At 42.4% G+C, this 22,198-nt stretch overlaps 1 protein-coding gene across 4 annotated transcripts in view; it reads left to right on the forward strand.

Annotated features, from left to right (window-relative positions):
- Positions 1 to 22,198, forward strand: part of LOC144518044 (cytospin-A) — a 41,222-nt gene that overhangs the window by 15,079 nt on the left and 3,945 nt on the right. The window contains exons 4-16 of one of the 4 annotated variants that reach the window (XR_013501990.1): positions 543 to 1,253; positions 3,201 to 4,147; positions 4,587 to 4,794; positions 5,126 to 5,199; positions 7,829 to 8,004; positions 8,894 to 9,057; positions 9,295 to 9,416; positions 10,059 to 10,149; positions 10,782 to 10,871; positions 10,971 to 11,127; positions 11,478 to 11,580; positions 16,965 to 17,154; positions 17,766 to 17,851. Coding sequence is in view for 3 of the 4 variants with exons in the window: in XM_078250397.1 (XP_078106523.1) it covers positions 543 to 1,253; positions 3,201 to 4,147; positions 4,587 to 4,794; positions 5,126 to 5,199; positions 7,829 to 8,004; positions 8,894 to 9,057; positions 9,295 to 9,416; positions 10,059 to 10,149; positions 10,782 to 10,871; positions 10,971 to 11,127; positions 11,478 to 11,580; positions 17,766 to 17,882; positions 17,995 to 18,054 (3,020 nt within the window). In the remaining variant the exon portion in view is untranslated. Of the gene's footprint in view, positions 1 to 542; positions 1,254 to 3,200; positions 4,148 to 4,564; positions 4,795 to 5,125; positions 5,200 to 7,828; positions 8,005 to 8,893; positions 9,058 to 9,294; positions 9,417 to 10,058; positions 10,150 to 10,781; positions 10,872 to 10,970; positions 11,128 to 11,477; positions 11,581 to 16,964; positions 17,155 to 17,765; positions 17,883 to 17,994; positions 18,055 to 22,198 lie in introns of those variants that run through there. The other 3 variants (XM_078250397.1, XM_078250398.1, XM_078250400.1) reach the window with 3 other exon arrangements.

Raw genomic sequence — 22,198 nt, forward strand, 5'->3', positions numbered from 1 at the left:
AAATAACTGGCCTTTAAAAATAAACATCTGCCTGCCTCTATGGGAATTTAACATAGGGGTGTACTTACTTATGCCCCCTGTATTTTAAGGAAGAACATTTATTTATTTACGATACTTCATTCACAAAGAAAATTGGTGTCCTTAAAGATTGGATGTTTCCTCATTTTTTTAATTAAGGCATTAAGATCAATTTCCAAAAGATTATTTCTTTATTCCTAATTTTTTCACATGACTGTATATCATGAGACATGTCTAATAGCTAATTGTTTTCTAAAAGGAATGCACAGTCAGTGTGACATTGGTTTTCTGCTGTCGCTCTGGTTTGCTGGAAACGGATATGATGTAGTGGCCATCGGCGGTACCATATAAACAGAAAATATTAAGCTAAGTCATTGGTAAAAAATAAAAATAAAAATTGATTCTGGGGAAAAGAATCAACTTTTAAAATAGTCACACTAAAAAAATCACGATACATAAGATTTTTGAATTGTTTTTCCCACCCCTACTGAAAATGTAAAGATTACTTTATTCTCTCTCACCAGGTACTTCATCCAAGCGTACAACCTCTTCCATTTCCAAGGAGCCTAATTCATCACGAGACCGTCTCCGGACATCCAGGACCTTAGCCAATAAGAAGCAGTTGGTATCAGGGACCACAGCGGGGGATGTAGCCTCAGGGAAGCGCTCTCGCAGCCAGATCCTGGCGGAGTCTGACAGCCGCATGAGCAAGTCTAAATCAGACGGCCAGATCAGCGATAAGGTGGCCCTGGAGACCAAAGTGAAAGACCTGTTGGGTTTGGCTAAAAGCAAAGATGTGGAGATCCTCCACCTTCGCAGTGAGCTGCGGGACATGAGGGCCCAGCTTGGCTTGGGAGGGAAGGAAGCAGTGCAGCAGGAAGAAGCCGCGGAGGTTGAGGAAGAGGAGGAGGAGGAGGAGGAGGAGAAGCCCCAGGTTTCAGCCATCACCGCGGCTGACGTGGAGTCCACGCTGATTCTCTTACAAGAGCAGAACCACGCCATCAGGGAGGAGCTCAACCTGCTCAAGAGTGAGAACCGAATGCTGAAAGACCGGCTCAACGCGCTGGGCTTCTCTCTGGAGCAGAGGCTCGATGCCTCTGACAAGCCGTTCACCTACGCCTCCCTGAGCCCGGACCTGACAGCAGGTAGCGGGCAGAGTGATGGCGGGGGAACAGGTACGCTGACGTCCTCGGTGGAAGGCTCTGCCCCGGGCTCCTTGGAGGATCTGCTCACAGGTAGGGGTGTTGTAATGATACATTGATGTGGATCGAGCCATCGATTCAAAGATCCACGATCCAATATTATTGATGCAAAGTGAAAATGTCGATAAATAATGTCTGTAAAGTGCACCTTTATTTTAGATTCCCACTTCATATTTATTATTTTTATTAAAAATAATATTTCTTTTTTTATTTCAATGCCTGGAAGAGCTCAGTTATAAAACTGACAAACCTTTTTTGACTTGATTTAAATGTTTAAAGGGGTGATAGAATGGTTATATAGGGTATTTCACACTGTTCCTTAGGGTCTCCTAATAGGGTATGTAACATTGGTTGGGCTGAAAATGGCCCGGTTGCTATTCTATGGGCCCTAAACTACCCTGTGAATATGGCCCTATTGGAACAAGAGCTATTCTTCCAAATATGGTATGCTCATGAACATTTAGATGAGCTGCGCGCTGATTGGTTGAGCGAAACACATACACATACACTGGAGAGGAGACAGCAGGTCTCATATTTCAGACACTGCAATGTTATACATTGTTCGTCTGCTATTTCATTAATAAATTCACTTCTAAGACTTTTTTATGCGAGAAATCAACTATGTAAAGCTCAAATATGGGCCGTTTTACGAAAATTGATGGCTAATTGCAAATTTGGACTACCAAATGTAGTCCGGAGCTCGGAGCTGGCCGGTACACACACACACACACACACACACACAGACAGACAGGCAGACAGACAGGCAGGCAGGCAGGCAGGCAGGCAGGCAGGCAGGCAGGCAGGCAGGCAGGCCATCACCCGCCATTAGCATTCCATTGAGTGCCATTCACTTTGACAGCAAATAACTTTACATCTGATGCGTTTAAAGACTTTATTTGTCCATTGTTTATTTCTAAAGAAACACAACGATGTATAAAAGGCTCCATTACCTTGTATCTCACGTTATGGCTCCGTAGCAGACGTTTTTGTAAAAATAGGCCAACGATTGTGTCCGAGGATAACCACGCGACTTACTGTCGCATAGTAGAGGAATTACCGTACAGTACAGGAGAAGCTCGCAGGCAGTTTCGACTTACATTAGCTGTTAAAGTTTAATTACTAATGTTAACTAGCATTTTACTTAGCAATAATTACCCTGTGCCTATGTTATATCCTTACATATACCTACGCTCTCTGTCGCTGCAAGATTGGGAATGATTGAGATTTCTCTTGGCACAGCTACCAGAAGACTTCCAACTTTCAGACAGGTTGCTCACGTCACATCTACGTCTTCAAGCTCAGATGGAGGCTGCGCAGTAACGCTCAGCTATCACCGGAAAAGTGCTTCTAATAGCCTTCACTGGTCTCCGTCCAGAGCAACGGGATCTGTTGGTCCATTTATTTTACTGTCTATGCTATTTACCCACCAAACTGTCGTTTTTTAACTATGACAAGGTAAAATCAGTTTTGCATTCTATCACCCCTTTAAAGCTATTGTGCATAGTTTCTGTCGCCCCCATTGAGGAATTCTTTGTAATGACAACAAAACTGCCGCCGCATCCACATGACACAAGCCTTCTGTAATCGCACACCACCCCCACCCCTCCTCCACACAGTTGGTTGTTACCAAGAGGACATAGGATTAAAAAAACATGGACACTTCAGAAGAGGTTATTATCTTTGCTAGATTTTCTGCACGCAAAAGTCGCTGGACGACGGCTGGACCATTTTCTGAACATAGCCATACTGAGAAATACAGAGAGAGTTTGGTGGAGCTGGTAGTCTTAATTAGCTTTGTATCAACTCATTTGGCAATGGCTTGAATGTAACAGACGCTCATTAATATGAGAAAAGTTATCAATCGCACGCCCCTGAATTGAATGGAATCAAGATCGTGACTTTAAGATATCAGTAAATATTGTATCGGTGTCCCAATAATCAATATAATATTGTATGTGATTTACACACCCCTACTCACAGGGCACCAGCACGGAGGCTCAGCAGACAACCTGGACAGTGAATCCAGTGAGGTCTACCAGGCCGTCACCTCCAGTGACGATGCTCTGGACGCCCCTTCTGGAGCTTCCTCGTCATCTGAATCGGAGTGCGCCCCCAGCAGGGAGCGCTCGCGGCGGGGCAGCAGCGGCAACGCCAGCGAGGTGTCAGTGGCCTGTCTGACGGAGCGCATCCACCAGATGGAGGAGAACCAGCACAGCACCGCCGAGGAGCTCCAGGCCACGCTACAGGAGCTAGCCGACCTGCAGCAAATCACCCAGGAGCTGAACGGAGAGAACGAGCGGCTGGGCGAAGAGAAGGTGATCCTCATGGACTCCCTGTGCCAGCAGAGTGACAAGCTGGAGCTGTACGGGCGACAGATTGAGTATCTGCGCTCTCTGCTGGACGATCATCACATATCGTACGGACTAGAGGAGGACATCAAGAGTGGCCGCTACTTGGAGCTGGAGCAGCGCTACGGAGAACTGGCAGACAACGCCCGCTTTGAGAGAGAACAGCTGCTGGGGGTTCAACAACACCTGTCCAACACACTGAAAATGGCCGAGCAGGACAACGCCGAGGCCCAAGAGATGATCAGAGCGCTAAAAGAGAGGAACCACCAGATGGAGCGCATCATGGAGTCCGAAAGACAGGGTCAGGCTGCCATGGGGGCCACACTTGAGGAATACAAGGCAGCGGTGAGCAGTGACCAGGCGGAGCTGAGCCGCTGCAGAGCCCAGTTGGACCAGGAGAGGCACAGGGTTGCCGAGCTGTACTCTCTTCACACCGCAGGGGACAAAAACGACATCTGCCAACTGCTGGAAGGAGTGCATAAGGGGAAAGAAGAGGCGGAGGCCAAGGCGGCCAAGTTGCAGAAGGAGCTGGAACAAGCCCACAGTGAGCTCACTCGGCTGCAGGACTCTTTCAGTAAGGTTAGTTCAAACCTTTTTAGATTTTGAGAGGTTATTACAGAGACATCAATTTCCTGAAGGAATAAAACAATACATTGATGTGTTTGACCTAAAAAAAAGTATTCTAGGCTGCAAGTAAGTGTTTTTGGGTCACCAAATGAGTTCCCGTTTATAGAGCAGAGCCAGATTTAAGCTTGAAAATGTCACATATTCAGCTGTCAGGTCTCCAGAGTCCACCTTTAGCAAGGCGTGGTACGCATTCCTTGTTGGTACCTCGCCAACGTACCACTAGACAGAGGATAACTGTGTAGATATGTACTTAACACATACACCCTGTACACAATATGTCTCCATAAATTACTGTATGACACTGCTGGTGCTTTGTTGCACATTAAGTCAGCTAATTACTCCATGGCTTGTTAATTAAATAAAGGATAGCCCTTTTCCTGTGTGCGTGCAGCTGGACAGGGAGTACAGAGAATTCCAGGAGCAGGTGCGGCAGCAGATGGCCGAGCAGGAGCGCGTGCAGGAGAAGCAGCGTGCGGAGCTGCAGGAGAAAGACACCGAGATCGCAGACATGAAAGAAACCATCTTCGAGCTGGAGGATGAGGTGGAGCAGCACCGAGCTCTCAAACTCCACGACAACCTCATCATCACAGACCTGGAGAGTAAGTGGGCTGGACAGAACAGTGTAAACTCATTGTAATGGTCAAACTTTGACTGGCTAGTAGGTTTATATACCCTCATGTTTATTTGAACAGGCTTAATAGCTCCGAATGTGTTCCTGTTTTGAAAGGGCAAAGCCTTGTCAGGCTTATCCTGGCAATGTACTTCCGTTAATCCCGACTGTGAAACCAAAACCAACATCTACTGTAATAAGATATCCATTACCATTATAATCCCATTGTCAAGTGTTTGTCAAACTCTTAGTGTGAAGCTTCAGGATAACTGTAGTAAAATATGGGTGTTAGACCAACATGTATTTACTTCCTATTTCAGACTCTCTGAAGAAGCTGCAGGACCAGAAGCACGACATGGAGAGAGAGATTAAGATTCTTCACCGCAGGCTGAGGGTAAGGGTGCTGCAGGGGGGCAGTGAGCTATTTGAGGACCAGGACAGTCCGGGGTAGGCTAGGGTCAAATAATATTTGCATACAGCTCTTTGTTACCTCCCCCAAGGAGGTAATGTTTTTCGGTTTTTGTTTGTCCCGTTTGTCGGCAGGATTAGGGAAAAAACAATGAGCCGATTTTCATGAAACTTGGTGGAAGAGTGTAGCATGGGCCAAGGAAGGAACCCATTACATTTTAAAGCAGATTTGAATCATGGGGTGGATACACAATATATTTTTTACTTTCGTTAACATTGTGAGATAGGGCATGACCATGGCAGAGGTCTGCCCTCTCCAAGCGCCCTTCTAGTAATTTAGCAATTTAGGCCAGTACGTAGGAAATAGTACATTCATGTGGACACTAGTCAAAACCAATGCAAACAAGTATTTGCATTGGCTTCACAGGAAGACACTGATGTCCTCATGGTCTGAAATATAATTTAAAGGGACTGTATTCGATATTCAGCACATTAATGTAGCAGCAAAAAAAAGCACTTTGGTGTTGAATACACGGTATTGACAGTATTGCACAGAGGAGGTATTGATATTGTTAGGTGTACGTTAGTTTCGCATTGCCAGACCTTCCTCCACAGCGCTGCGGACGAGGGTCTGGCTAGTCCACACAGCATTCTGGGATGGGAGAAAAACATGCTCTGGTTTATTGGCATTTCTTTAAACCAATCACAGTTGTCATGGGCGGCGCTAGGCGCCACACAGAGCCCCGGTGCCGCTGCAAAATAGCCTCGGGAAGGAACTTGTTTTGGTAGAACATTCAAACCTTCAAAAACATCCGCTTTCCGGTGTATTTCTGAGGACTATGGTTAACTGCTCCTCAGATCTCTGCAGGGTAAATTGAGACAGCTAGCTAGACTATCTGTCCAATCTGAGTTTTCTCCCGCACGACTATTTTGCAGTGGCTCTGTGCGGAGTTTAGCACCGCCCATGACAAATCCTGATTGGTTTAAAGAAATGCCATTAAACCAGAGCACGTTTTCCTCCCATCTTCGAATGCTATGTGGAGTAGCCAGACCCTCCTTCAGCGCGCTTTGGAGGAGGGTCTGGCAAAGCGAGACTAGAGTGTCCTGCATGGGCTGGGACATGTTGTCCTAGCATAGCCATCATTCTCCTTTCTCCCACCACCTCCACTGGTTCGAGAGGGCATCCCAGGACAGAGCTGGCCTTCTTAACCAGTCTGAGTCTCTTACTGTCAGCAGTAAGGGTGGGAATCACAGGGTACCTCGCGATACGATGCATGGCTTACGGTACTGATAATATCACGATACAGCAATTCTGCGACAATCAATATTTTGCTAGACAATCCTACAATGATAAATCCCGATATCGGTCTAACTACGAATACAAAATGCTCGTGAAAAAGTAAAGTGCAGGTTTTCTCTCTTTATTCACTGTAAGCCCAAACTGTTGGAAAACAGCACAATTCTGCAGCACAAGTTTTTCAGTCTGTACAGAACTAAAGAGCAGCTATGGGCCTAAATTTTGGACTTAAACATGGCTGGGACACCTGTTATTTTCCTCAAACTGCTGTCAGTTGTCCTGTTGAAAACCTCATCCTCTTTGGCTAGTTAACTTATGTTCAAGCTTCCCTCATCCATGTGTTGAGCGCCACCTTGAGGAGCCAAAATGTAGCGACGCTGTGAGCAGGGAAATCTATTAAGAGCACCTTATTTTATTAAATAAAGTAATAGATATTTGGCGCCAGCGTACTGATTCTCGTATCGCACGAAGGACAACTATATATTGCCGTTTCCTCCCCAGGGACTATGGATGAAAATGAGCTCATAGCAAACTCTGGTACTGCTAAAGAGCTGTGCGTTGACCCTGTCAAATAACTAAATAAATAAATCACAGAAATGAAGAAAAACAAATTAGATTCAGCCTTTTCTGGGTTCTTGACCCCAAGTGGCCAAAACAAAATCATTAATACTACTTAAATTGTAAGTAGTTGTTTGTTCAACAACTGTTCAACCTCCTTCCCTCTGGTAGGCGATACAGGGCACTGTTCGCCAAAACCAGCCGACACAGAGACAGTTTCTTTCCCCAAGTCACTCTGTTGAACGCTCAGAAATAGCCCCCACCCTCACACTGAACAAAGTCAACCACCACTGTTCTGCTCATCTACCTCATGTGTATTTCAATCCTCTAATTACGATATTGTTATAAATATATTACCATTGCACTGATCTGCCTTGCACTGTACTCCTATTTAAATCCTAAAATCTCAGTCTATTGACTGATATTGCACTATTCCTTCCCTCTCTTTTGTATATTTTTTGTAAAATTATAAATTGTATTGTTATACTGTACACTATTTGTTTTTATATATATATTCTTACCGTCAACTCTGTTTTTATTCTTAATATGTTAAGTGTTGTACTTTGAGAGCAAAGATTATCGGAGTCAAATTCCTTGTTTGTCTACGCAAACCTGGCCAATAAAGCTGATTCTGATTCTGATTAAATGATCCAAAGTATCATTTAGCCTAAATAATGTTCCACTGTCTGCTGTTGTCTCACTGTGTGTGTGTGTGTGTGTGTGTGTGTGTGTGTGTGTGTGTGTGTGTGTGTGTGTGCAGGAGGAGTCAATGGAGTGGCGTCAGTTCCAGGCCGATCTGCAGACAGCTGTTGTCATTGCTAATGACATCAAGTCCGAAGCACAGGAGGAGATCGGGGACCTGCGGCGCCGGCTGCAGGAAACCCAGGAGAAGAACGAGAAGCTGTGCAAGGAGCTGGACGAGGTTAAGAGCCGCAAGTAAGAGCTGCAGCGGTCACGCTGACATCGTCTGTCTTATGTTTGTAAACAGGGTAGATTAAACTTTGCTTATTTAAATTATAATTCCGGGTGCTCAGTAGCAGGGTAGCATTCATTTATCGTTGAAGCCCACAGTTGAAAGATTGCCTTCACAGAACAAATTATTTATTTTTCAGCATAAATGTCCCTACAACATGATATAAGCCCCTGAATAATGCCTATTCTCAAACCATATTTACTCATTTGAAATGCACATAATAATCCTTCCTCCATATATCCCTTATTCCAAAAAGACAATATTCCGACTTAGCTGTTTACATGATTAATGAAAATGAATAGTCCACTAATATTCCCGTTTACATGCAGCTGTGCAAAAGTTTTCCACCGGTGGCAGGCTTGTTCGACTGTGTGAACGCAGCCTCCGTATTTCATTCCTTTAACCACCACCTTGAAAACGTGGGCGTTTCGATGTCTGTGCATATCCTAAAAACCTGTTGATATCCAATTTTTTTTCATAATTCATTCTTTTGAGCATGCATATCGCAGCCCTGCAAACTGTTGGCTAGTTGGTTTGTGTACAAAAACCATAGCAACACTGAACACACAGAGCTGACTGTAAGCCGTAAACAGGCAGGGGGCCGTAAACTGCAGTAAAACCCCCGATTGAGACGCATATTCCAAATTCCAAAGAATTTTAGTCAGAAAATGCTAAATTCGGAAAAAAAGACCTCATTCTGAATATCCGGAATAACGGAATATGATGTTGACCTGTATCTAATTCGGAATATTGTCACGTTTGGAATGATAGTTGAATATTAGTGTGCATGTAATGTAGAAATTGAGGAGCTCGTGAGTGTGCATACTGAGTAGAGCACTGTGTGTTTTCCAGGCAGGATGAGGAGAGAGGCCGAGTGTATAACTACATGAATGCAGTGGAGAGGGACCTAGCTGCTCTCAGGCAGGGGATGGGTCTCAGCCGGCGATCCTCCACCTCCTCAGAGCCCTCGCCCACCGTCAAAACACTCATCAAAAGCTTCGACAGTGCGTCACAAGGTGCCACACAATCACAATGTGGTCCACTTTCCTCACTTTTTAAAAAAAAAGATTCTCCCTTTATCCACTTTCCTCACTTTTACATGTTGCTGCTGGTTTTAATAATAACATGTATACATAATATGTCTGTCTAAGGCTCTTGACACAGTTCATGACATGAGGAGTGTATTTGGTTACCTGTGCGGAGCAGGTCTGAACTCAGGTGTGTGTTTTGGTTCCTTTTCACTCTTAACTTAGGTCCACCTTCCAACGGCAGTGCCTCTGTGACTCCAACAGCCTCGGCTGCTCCGCTGCCACGCACCCCCCTCAGCCCCAGTCCCATGAAGACGCCGCCAGCAGCTGCCGTTTCACCCATACAGGTACAGGAGGAAAGGCTTCGGATGAATATGTTTCTGTGGTGTTACCTTACCAGTTCACGTTTGTAGTGATCTGTAGGAAAAGATCTTTATTGACCACAACGTGAAACGTAGTCTTTGGCTTTACTAGACTTCATTAAAAACCACGCAAGGCAATTGATGAGGATAGACATTGGAAAATATACTATCAACAAACAACATGATTTAAAAAGACATGAATATAGTTATATAAAAATGTATATCATATAAAAGGGAGAGGGAACGGATGCAAGATTTAGTTTGTAACAATTACAAGGTTTATACAAAGCTGGATCAAAAACTCTTCACTGTAAAAAAAGAAAATTATTCTTTATGTTTAGGATAATTGCATTGCATAACTGCATTATTAAGATGATGCGATGGGTTATTCTCTTAGTTTAAGATGTAGGAGAATTTCCTCAACCAAATAAAAGAACACTTAATCCCTCAGTTTTTCTGAAAACTGCAAAAAAATTCCATATTTGGAGATACCTGGTTTTCTTTGGAGAGCAACAACTTATTTTGCTATTAAGAAGTGTTGTGTTTATATATTTAGGATTGCAGTCCTCTTAACTAAGACCACTCACAGGATTTGTAACAGAAAGCTGTTATTTTTTGCCGTTCCAGAGACACTCCATATCTGGCTCGATGTCAGCGGCTAAGCCGCTTTCCTCCCTGAGCGATAAGAGGCCCAGCTACACAGACATCACCATGCCAGGTGAGGCAGCTGCCCCAGGGATCACTTCAATACACTCCACATGTTGTATTAATAAGGACAGTTTCCTTATTTCAGAACTGTTATTCCCATAAATGTTAGTATAAATGTGTAAAGGGGCAGAATAATGTACTGTTAAATATGGGTCACACACAGGAAATGCCAGAGTCCTTCGTCCTCTGCTATACCTCCGTTCCAGTCAACAGGCATGGGCCTCCCCTCTCTCATGGGAAATAATATGATGGCTTTTTCCCCAGAAGCATGGAGTTGGGAGTTAGCAGGTTTACTGTATGTTGACTTCATGTTCTAGTTAATCAAAACACTAGAGTGGATGATAAGAGGGAATGACGAACCACCACGTAGTGTAGCATTTCCCACAGTTTTGTTCTCACCAGAAATGAGTTCAAGTGTTTTATGTGAACGTGCAGACTTGGCCATAGCCTCCAATGTTCCATTTATTTTTCTCTGATTTATTGTTTTCTTGCTGAGCGAAGCAGCCTCGTTTGTCCGGTACTCCCTGAGCTCAGAGAGGCTGGAATGTGGCTCTTTGCTGACCCTGTTGTCTAATTTCAGAGGAAGCCCCTTATAGAAACACTCGCGCTACATGTGATGTAAATACTGTGATGTATCCACAGCTGAGCACCTTCTCAGGGGAACCTCGGCTAGCCGGCCTGCGGCTGTCCTCCAGAGGGTCTCCAACATGGACTCCACCAAGGCAATCTCAGGTTAGAGATGCTAGCTAAGCTTAAATGAAGTTGTTTAAAACTCACTCAGTCGTTAGTTTAGTTAAAAAGGTCTATAATTGTGTCCCCCATCCTGAGCAGTGTCCCGCCGGAGCAGTGAGGAGATAAAGAGGGACATGTCTGCCCCAGACGCCTCCTCAACCTCCCTGATGGCTATGAGTGCTGCCTCCTCCCCGCTCTCCCTGTCCTCCTCCTCCCCCACCGCCTCCGTCACCCCCACAACACGCAGCCGTCTAAGGTACCACTTTCTGGGGCACCGACTCGCCTGCATGTTGTACTGATATGATATAACTGGGTTGTGTTGTTTGCCTGTAATTCCAGCAAATACTCACGCTGCCCGTTTACAGTCAGTGTCTCTGTTTTGCATTCTCATCAGTGATTGCAATCTGTCAGTTGCCTGTGTGACCTCACCTCATCACACCCTAGTTGTGAGTGGTTTCCAGGCGAAACATATAGCCCATGACAGCTTTCCTAGCTCACTAAGCAAACATGCTTACCATGCAACCGGTTCGCCTCACTGACATGGTAAATCTTTTAAGACTGTGGCAGCGTGTTAGCTTACATGTCTCTTCTGTGTGTCTGTTACAGAGAAGAGAGGAAGGACCCGCTGTCAGCACTGGCTAGAGAGTATGGAGGCTCCAAGAGAAATGCTTTGCTAAAGTGGTGCCAGAAGAAGACTGAGGGTTATCAGGTGGGTCTCTGGAAGGTTCCAGCTAGGGGTGCAAGATATATCGACTCAATATCGTCATCGCAATATCACGTTGTGCAATATTATATCTAGGGGTGCAAGATACATTGACGCAAAATCGTTATCGCAATGTTATATCGAAAGTATGCAATATTTAGTTTATTTTGTGGAGCGCTGCGTCCCGTCCGTTGGCTGTGTGGCTTAGTTGTGTTCGATTTAGAGCCCGCTTGAAACGCTATAATGATCATGTTTCATTGGCCAGTTATCGTGCCACTTGCACATGTTAGTGCACGTCAGCGCACGGGTCCACTACGTGACAAACCCTATGGAGCGTACCACGCGTGTCCATATTTCGACAGAGTGACAGTGTAAGTGAAGAAATAGATAGAGACAACAAAACGGAACGAATCAGAGAAGCGAAAAAAAAGTTGTGTCCTGTTCTCTTTATTTATTTATTTTATACTCTACAACCAGTAAAACATGTCCTGTTCTGTAGACATGGTCGACATGTTGTACTAGTCCAATATGACATATGTCAGTTGAAATAAACCTTGTGTTTTAAGAAAACTTGTTTAATTTGTTAAGAATCTATTTTGATGCGTTTTCCTGTAACTTTTGTAATTTGACATATGTTTAAAAATATCAAAATATCGATATCGCAATATTCATAATCGATATCGCAATATCACATTTTGTCAATATCGTGCAGCCCTAATACCAGCTGATCTGATCGCACATAATGAAGTGTCTATGACTATAACTCTTCTCCAGTGGCTTAGGCACTAAATAACAAACATAGTTAAAAAAGAAATATACAACAAGTAGATCTGGCCGGGCTTCTGATTGGTCAACTAGACATTTAAAACGTCCGCAAATCACACAGTCCATGGATAGCACACCATACTCCTCACTCAAATATTACTCAGCCATTTCCATGACATTCCAGAGTTAATCCAAAACTATTTTTGAAATATTTTTATTCATGAAAATATATCATGAATGAGTGGAACACACAGAAGCTCTCCAAAATATTTATTTGAAGTGATTCATGGGATTAAATGACAACGCTCTGGAGTTAACATATTGGAAATGTTTGGATTACATCAGCTGTGCCGTTGACACAGCACTATGTCAAAAATAGCCTACATGTGAATTTTGCAGATGTATAGCAGCTAAATCTGTCTAAGGAAACATATTTATATCAGCAGATATCTTAGTTACAACAAGATTGATGACGAGAGTGATGCTAACAGAGCCTCAGTCGTAGCCGCATCACTGCCATGCCAATAATGACGTTAAATCACACCCTCTCGTGTAATATTGCTTAACTAAAATCGATTTTACACATTACAGTCTGTTTATCGGTGTTGGAGAGTACTACTGCGTATTATGTGAAAACCGTTTGTATAATGCCTTATGTGGCTTCAGAGGGAGCTGAGTGAAATCTGATAAATAAATGTAAAAAATGACGTCACTAGAGTAAGTGTTGGTTGGGTCTGAAGGATCAAAGGATGTTATGATAAAGTAAATAAGAAAAAGGTCATTGACTCCTTCATGGCTTCACAGCTACAGTTTATCGGAAAATAGCATTGAATTTGATAAATTTACTGTTTATCAGACCCCAGATGAGACAAGAAGCTAACGTTAGTGAACGCTGCGGTCCCTCTGCCTCTGACCCCCGCTGCAGGAGACACTGTATTCCTCCGACACGCTGTATTAACGTTACTGTTTCAAACGCTTTCCAGGTTAGTGTGGATGCATACCGCTCAAAACCAACATTAAAAACATAGTAATCTTCCCTCAGCGTTTAGTTTTGTTGCTAAACTGTGTGTAAAATGAGCGGTGACGTTAAGTCATCTGTTTCAGGTAACAGCACCCTGGTACCGTCTATTTGCTGGATTGTTCTGAGGTAACCGTCGGTAGCTAACGTTAGCGGATAAGCCCGTTGACGGCAACGGTATTGTTCATATTTATGCACAATGAAAAATAAAGGAACTACACGCTGTTTTCAGGTAACGTTGCTGTTGACGTTCAAACAGTGAGCGCTTGTTTAGCCTGGTTGGACATGTGGCAGATGAGAGAAGAAACCGACTATCTGGTGAAAAAGCAGAAGAAAAACTTGCCATTGATGTACAAGTGATTGCAATAGGCCTCTGTGTGTGTGTGTGTGTGTGTGTGTGTGTGTGTGTGTGTGTTTTGAGAAATATCTTTATACTGCAAAGCTATATTTATTTCATTTTTATTTGTTGTTCCATAATATTGCACTTTAGATGTGTGTGAATTTCCCACACCAGGAGTAATTTATATAGTTCTATTTTATAGCGATCGATTATCTATTCAAAAAATGTCCTATGTTCTATGCAAAATGTAAAATGTATAAAAGAAAAGATAGAAAATAAATAGTTGTGTGTGCTGTAAAGTGGTTAGAAAAAATGAAATCAGAATCGGCTAAAATCGGTATCGGCAGGTCAAACTCAGTGAGAAATCGGAATCGGCCTAGAAATTTGTAATCTGTGCATCTCTACTTACTTATCTTGTACTACACTTCTGAACTTGATTATGTCTGTTTGGGTGCTTAGTTTAAAGCTATAGTGCGTAGTTTCTGTCTCCCCCATGAGGAATTCTAAGTAACAACTCAATTCTGTTGGTGCATCCACATGATACAAACCTTCCGTGATCGCGCTTCACCCCCACCTCTCCTCCACGCAGTTGCTACGTAGCCAAGGAGGACACGGAGGATTAAAAAAAAAATGATGGACTCTTCAGAGAGGAGCTGATAGTCTTAATTAGCTTTGTAGCAACTAATTTGGCAATGGCTTGTATGTAACGGACGTTCATTAATATAGAAATGTTAATTAATGAATTTTGCAAAATATGAAAAGGATGTGAACTTATTCATTTATAGTAATCAGAGCTGATTGTTATTATTTTTGCTATTAGACAGTAGCCAGTAGTCAGTACATATTGTCAACAGGCTAATCATTTTATGACTGGGCAGTGAGAAAATAGGATTGCTGAACCCTGTCTCCCTGAGCAAGCACGGCATATGTAGCAGCTCGATGAGCTCTGACTATGACAAAGTGCATCACAGTTATAATCCTTAAGATTTCACTCCTGGTTGATTTGGTGACTCCTGTGGTTACTGGTGGTAACAGCAAGTACAGTTTAATACTACAGTTCCCAGAATTCTGGAGGCAGCAAACACTCATTTAGCACAAGTACCAGGGTTTCCCGCAGAAAATTTGTTAGTTAAGGTGGTAGGTTTGCCATCTGACCGGGGGGGAATCTGTAGTACACACTACACTAAATATCAAATTTAAATATATAATGAATACATCTCTGTAGTGCAGACTCTGTACTAGACACTACACTAAATATTAAATTTAAATAATTAATAAATAACCAGCTTTTCAAAATAACAGTTGCAATGTCCAATTTTAAGCTCATTAAACTATTTTCAAAAAAAGTGCTATAACAATTTTACTGGCATTGCTCCCATCATCCTTTGTGACACGCGCTCTTCCACTTTGCCTGACAACTCTTCTCCAAAACAAACTGCGCTGAGATAACAGAGCTCAGCCCGTAGCTTCACTCACTCCAGCAGATAGTATGCGTGAAATAAAAACAGGACACGTAATTTCACTGTGTGTAGCTTCGTCATGTATTCACTTTGTTGGAACAAGAGAAGAAAGCCTCACTGATGTGAAGAATAGGACAGAGAAACATATATAAATGTTCTCTGCCTGCCGTATTCAACACTCCGGTGAGTCCACTCACCCCGTCTCTGCCCGGGAATGCCCCAGCTGCCGCACATTTGTTGACAAACTCCGACGCACACGCGACGGTGAAATGGCGATTTATCCCTTTAAATGTCAATAAATGACCACCGCCAGCAAATGCTCTTTCCGTTGTGATTGGTGGTATCTTTACTACTCGCCGTTACCTTGTTTCCTACAGACTGTGTTGATGCGACTTGCGGTTATACAGGTGCTGGTCATATAATTAGAATATCATGAAAAAGTTGATTTATTTCAGTAATTCCATTCAAAAAGTGAAACTTGTATGAATGTATACATTCATTCCACACAGACTGATATATTTCAAGTGTTTATTTCTTTTACTTTTGATGATTAGAACTGACAACTAATGAAAACCCCAAATTCAGTATCTCAGAAAATTAGAATATTGTGACAAGGTTCAATATTGAAGACCCCTGGTGCCACACTCTAATCAGATAATTATCTCAAAACACCTGCAAAGGCCTTTAAATGGTCTCTCAGTCTAGTTCTGTAGGCTACACAATCATTGGGAAGACTGCTGACTTGACAGCTGTCCAAAAGACGACCATTGACACCTCGCACAAGGAGGGCAAGACACAAAAGGTCATTGCTAAAGAGGCTGGCTGTTCACAGAGCTCTGTGTCCAAGCACATTAATAGAGAGGCGAAGGGAAGGAAAAGATGTGGTAGAAAAAAGTGTACAAGCAATAGGGATAACTGCACCCTGGAGAGGATTGTGAAACAGAAACCATTCAAAAATGTGGGGGAGATTCACAAAGAGTGGACTGCAGCTGGAGTCAGTGCTTCAAGAACCACCACGCACAGACGTATGCAAGACATGGGTTTCAGCTGTCGCAGTCCTTGTGTCAAGCCACTCCTGAACAAGACACAGCGTCAGAAGCGTCTCGCCTGGGCTAAAGACAAAAAGGAATGGAATGGAATTACTAAAATAAATCAACTTTTTCATGATATTCTAATTATATGACCTGTGTGTGTGTGTGTGTGTGTGTGTGTGTGTGTGTGTGTGTGTGTGTGTGTGTGTGTGTGTGTGTGTGTGTGTGTGTGTGTGTATTTTTTTTTTGAAGACTCAGTTAAGGCGGCATGCGCGTGTTGTTAAGGCGGGCCGCTTAAACTGCAAAGTGCTGCGGGAAACCCTGAGTACAAAATGTAAAGACTTTAAAGGACTATTGCATACAAATGCCAACCACAAGTAGTGTCATAAACAGGGATTGAGTTCATGAAAATCTTCAGGATTATAACTTTGACTCTTTTGAGTCAAGGTGTCCCGTTCCTTTAGGGCTGCAAATTACGATTATTTTTATTGTCGATTAATCTGTTGATTATTTTCTCGATTCATCGATTAGTTGTTGTTAGACTATAAAATGTCAGAAAATGGTCAAAAAAAGTGCTTTCCAAAGCCCAAGATGACGGCCTCAAGTGTCTTATGTCCACAACTCAAATATATTCAGTTAACCGTCATAGAGGAGTAAAGAAACTAGAAAATATTCACATTGAAGAAGCTGGAATCCAAGAATTTTTATAATTATTACATTTTTAATAGTTAATCGACTAATGTTCGCAGCTTTACTTTCCTTGTCTTTCTTTTCAGTCTAATGTGGTGGTGTTGTTGCGGATACATAGCACCGTGGCGACTGCTCTCTCCTTGTAGGTCTTATTTGTTGATGGCAGTGACTCAGACGGTTGACTTGAATCCAAGAACGCCTGTCTGAAGAGTGCAGAGAGGATAAATGTCAAAGCATTGACCTAGAAGTGACTGGGCTTAAAAAGACAATCAACAGGTGTGTCAAGAATCACTTGCCATATGGAAGTGATGTTTACCCCTTTTTAACAGATGTAGCTTATGGTTACCATGACACCTTAGGTCCTCTACAGGAAGTGTGCAACATTTAACACATCCTGCGAGTTACCCACCTGACGAAAACATGAGGCTTTTTATGAATCATTTTGTACTATTCAGATTACAGCTGTGACACGTGAGCATCTAGTTACATATAACCTTAGTGGTTATTTGGAATCGCAGATTTACAGCCCCTGCAAATGTCAGATAGCAGTTGATGGTGGAAAAGATGATAAATGTGATATGGATGAGCAATGTTGACAACTCGTATAAAATCCCACAAATGTCATCAGGTCAGGCCTGCTGTTCTCTGCGGTTAAATCATTTTAAATGGTTCCATGACAACTGAATTTATTGTGATCATATTATTGTTGAAAGCTGTAATGCACAGTGTGCTGGCACTGACATTCATGACCTGGGATAAAATGTTGTACCCTCTTAACTCAGATAAGGCCAGAAATTGGTTTTCCATTGATTTTTTTTTTTTTTTTGTTGACAAATGCTCTGTCGAGTTAAATCAGAGTTGAAGTGCATCGTTGCTTTGTTTTTCAGAACATTGATATCACAAACTTCAGCAGCAGCTGGAATGATGGCCTGGCCTTCTGCGCTGTGCTTCACACCTACCTGCCTGCACACATCCCCTACCAGGAGCTCACCAGCCAGGAGAAGGCAAGTAGAGCTCCGGGGAAAGCCCCGACCTTTAAGCCATCATCACTCTATCATTACCGTAGTTAGACATGGTGTTTCACAGAGTGTGACTTTGACTCTCTTCTTTTCTTAGAGAAGAAACTTCACCTTAGCTTTCCAGGCTGCAGAGAGCGTGGGCATCAAATGCACTTTGGTAAGCTTTATACCGATATGAAATGACTTTATTAAAATAAATTAGGGCTCTCAAAATTAACGCGTTAATAACCAGTTAACGCAATTTCCTTTTAACGTGGGGCGGAACGAGAGGGGTTAAGGTAATACATCCATAAACTGGAGTGGATGGCTAGCAGAAACAAAAGCTCCTTGAGCAGAAATTAATATAATAAATAAAAGGTTATTTTGAAGGACAGTGGTTGAGTTTCAAATTCCTTTCCGGATGGTTCTCTCGACGAGACTAAAGTTATTTGCATGTACCGTCGATGTGAACTGAGTTACCACCGGAGTACGTCGAGTCTCAAATACCACTTGAGCATTAAAAACTTAAAAAAACATCCCTTTTAAGGTACATTTAGAAAGGATAAAAAAAATTGTGAATAATTGCGAGTTAAGTAGGACTCTCATGCGATTAATTGTGATTAAAATTTTAATCGATTGACAGCCCTAAAATAAATATATACCAAAATAATGGAAAACTGTACTCCTAGTGTAAAAAAGGTGTATAGCAAAACTATGGGTCAGATTTGAAATGCCATAATTTGGACATTATGTATACTCTGAGGAATGTGCACAGAAAAATGTACGTAGGGAATGGGTTTTCTTTCTCTTTTTAGAAGGCTTTATGTTTGACTCACATGTGGTTGTCCCCTATATTTTATGTTGATGCTATAGTTATTATTTTTTTCCATTCTATTCTGACATGCTCCCCTAGCTCATACAGTAATATAAATACATTTCAACCACCTACATTGCTCTAATCATTTACCAGGGATGAACTACAGTTTGTTCTGCAGATGTACAGTGTGTCGTCTATAGTTCTGCTTTTAATCTCATAAACCTCACTCAACTGTGTGTATAAAATGATGCTGAAAACATTGAGAATGTTTCCATTTGATGGAAATGCTCAGCCAAAAAACCCCACAGAATCTTGAGTTTGAATACACAGTATGTCACTCAATGTGGACATTATATAGCCTCAATGAAGACTTGGAACAAGTTGATACAAAAAAAATATATGATACTGTCAGACAGTTTGGAATAAAATTATTTTCCCAATTTTAAATCTATGCAGCAGGGAAATGCGCTTATTCGCTTTCTTGTTGAGAGCAAGGTTATTATAGTTATGCATTTTTCATTGGTTTTTATTTTTATTTCGTTTTGGCTTTTTGTTTTCAAATTCAGTTTAGTTTTAATTAGTTTTTAAAGCGGGTTTGCTAGTTTAGTTTATTTTAGATGTTTTGAAAATGCTTAGTTTTAGTTTAGTTGTTATTAGTTTTAGTCTTTTTTTGTAATATGAGTTATTTGTCAGCATAGGCGCCGATTTATGTTTTCCTCCGTGGGTGCTCACGGGCACACGCTGTTTAAAAAAAAAAAAAGAAAAAAAAGTAGTCCAAAAATGTTTGCATTTCCAGTGTTTCCTCTAGAATTTTACCGTATTGTGATTTAACGGCACCGCTCATTTTACACACAGTTTAACAACAAAACACTGAGTGAACATTACTAGCTACATTTTTCATATTGGTTTTGAGCGGTATGCACCACCACTAACCTGGAAAACGGTTTTAAATCAGTAATGTCACTACAGCGTGTAGGAGGAATACACACAGACTCCTGCAGCGGCAAGTCAGAGGCAGGGGGGCCGTCACAGCAGCGTGATAGCATTAGCTGCAGATTTGATGTCGCGGCTTTCGTCGCTGTTTATCACTTATTGAGTGAAGTAGTACTCGCCCTGTTGTTTATTTGGTTGCCATCGCTTGAGTTCAGTAGAGCAGACGGCGCTACGAGTTTATGACTTTTCATAAACAGCTGAAGGAGCGGTGGTGCGCGGTGTACATAGTGGAAACCCTGTTGTGCGTCCTCCCTATTTCTGATACCATGGTGCTGGAAATTTTACCGTGGCAGACCGCCACTATGCTATTGAACGCTCATACACACACTGTATAGTGGGGGGATGGAGCGGGGTCACTAAAGAGTTTTTATCCGAGAGACGCTGTGATTGGTTGATAGGATAGAAAAGAGGACTGACAGCGACATAACCAATCACACTATGACAGACGCTCCACTTAGCACCAACTGCAATGTTTATTTTTAAAATGTATGTAGCCTACTGGCAGTCTGGCACACGTGGGTGCTCAGTGGGTGCTCGGTATTCGGCCTATGTTTGTCAGGATTCAAAAAGGTCAGAAAAAGTATAGTGTAATAATAACTCAACAAAAACATCATACAATTTTAGAAATATGTATTCACAATGTATTCAACAATAACACCAGTACAAACAATGTACATGTGATGATGAGCACAGATATGTAAACAGTCTACACAAGATGCCGCAGAAAGTGTAAAATGTGTAAGTGACATGTTCCGGGAAAAAACCTAAATAGCCAACAAAAGACTAAAGAAGACATGAACAGGTGTTTTGAACTTTGGTCTCGTAAAGTGGCGAACTTTTTCAAGTCAATCGACTTTAGTCAGTCGTGTTAATTAACCCACGCTTCCTCCCGCTTTTGGTGTTCCTGCGTATTTACTAACCAGCAGCTATCGGGTCACCGGTGAAAGCCTTCCTGTAGTGTTCTCTGTCCTGCTGTTGTCTCTGTCATGCTGCCTGGCCCTGTATCCATACATCCATGCCCGTAACGTTACCGGGGTTAGCTTCTGTTTCGGGGAAAGTGGGCTTTGCTTTCTCCTTTACCTTGTTAAGGTAAGCTAGGTTAGCCTCCTTGTGCGCTTCTCAAATGTAGGCTTTTTTCAAATTCGTGGGATTTTTCCCTGTAATAAATTGACCACATATTTTACCACCTTCCACTGCAAGGCACTTGCTTTTATCTGACACAGTCATAATCAAATAGGTCTCTGCCGCTTTCTTCCGACTTTCGGTACCGCCATGATGCCAGGCGAGGGGCACGGACATGTTGTGCTCAATTTGATATGGAATGTCGGAATTTCTGGGTTCCCAGTCGGAAACTATACATGTCTACGGGAAATGTCGTGGTCGGAAAGATATAACGTTATTTGCTCTATGAAAGACATCGACAAAGACAAAAACAAAGGACATTTACTCGATAATTTTATTTTATTTTAGTTAGTTTTGCAAACAGACATTACAGTTTTAGTTTAGTTATCGTTTTTTTGTAATGCCTCATTTTTATTTTTATTTCAGTTAACGACAATGTTTTTTCCCACCTAGTTTTCGTTATTTCGTTCGTTTTTGTTAACGATTGGTAACCTTGGTTGAGAGTGAGATTGATACAACTCCCATTTCTGTACGGTAAAGGGAGCCATGTGATGGTTAGCTTAGCTTAGCATTAAGACTAGGAACAGGGAAACCGCTAGCTTGTCTCTGTGCAAAGTAAAGGTAACAAAATTCACTTGCACAACAGCAGTACAAAAACTAGCGCTGTGACTTCCTGGAGCCTCCGCTGGTTGTCTGGCAATCTCACGGCAACAACAGGTCTCCGAAAGTCATTCGGGCCAAGAAATAGTCCAGCACATAACTCTGCCTTTTAATAGACAATTTTGTTAGTTTGACAAAAAAACCATGACTCAAGGTTCACTAACTAGAGCCCCTTTCACACATGCACTGCAAACCTGAATCAAACCTTATCTATGAGGAGGAGGAGCTGTATGTGAGAACGCAAATTTCCGAATCAGTTGGATCGGATATCAGGCGGTCTTTACCCTGCTAGCTACTTAGTACAAAGTCTGTGTAACATCCGATAGAGCCCAACGTGGGAGAATTCACAGCAAGCGAGGGGGCGTGTTGATGACGTTTCTGTCGGCTTGTGCAAAACTGGAAGAAAATAAACATCCAAGGGTAAAGAAGAAGGGTGATTTACACAAAGATGGCAACGAGAATGTCTAACTAGAGAGATGACATGATTCGGGAACTTCTTTTTATAAGGTCCGACGCCGAAATTGTCAGACAAATTCAAGGAACGGCAAAGAGACTTGTCTTTTATGACCAAATTACGAACCGGCTCTGTGACGCAGTGTAATCCGCATCATAATCCGTCTGCTGCACGCTCCACCCAGGCGCCACCCCTCGTCTAAACCAGACAGAGTATTTCCAGTAAGTGAGATCGTGTCTGACACAGACAATCTCCTGTTGTGTGCTACATGTGTGA

The sequence above is a fragment of the Sander vitreus genome, chromosome 5 (genome assembly GCF_031162955.1).
Source record: "Sander vitreus isolate 19-12246 chromosome 5, sanVit1, whole genome shotgun sequence".
NCBI lineage: Eukaryota > Metazoa > Chordata > Actinopteri > Perciformes > Percidae > Sander > Sander vitreus.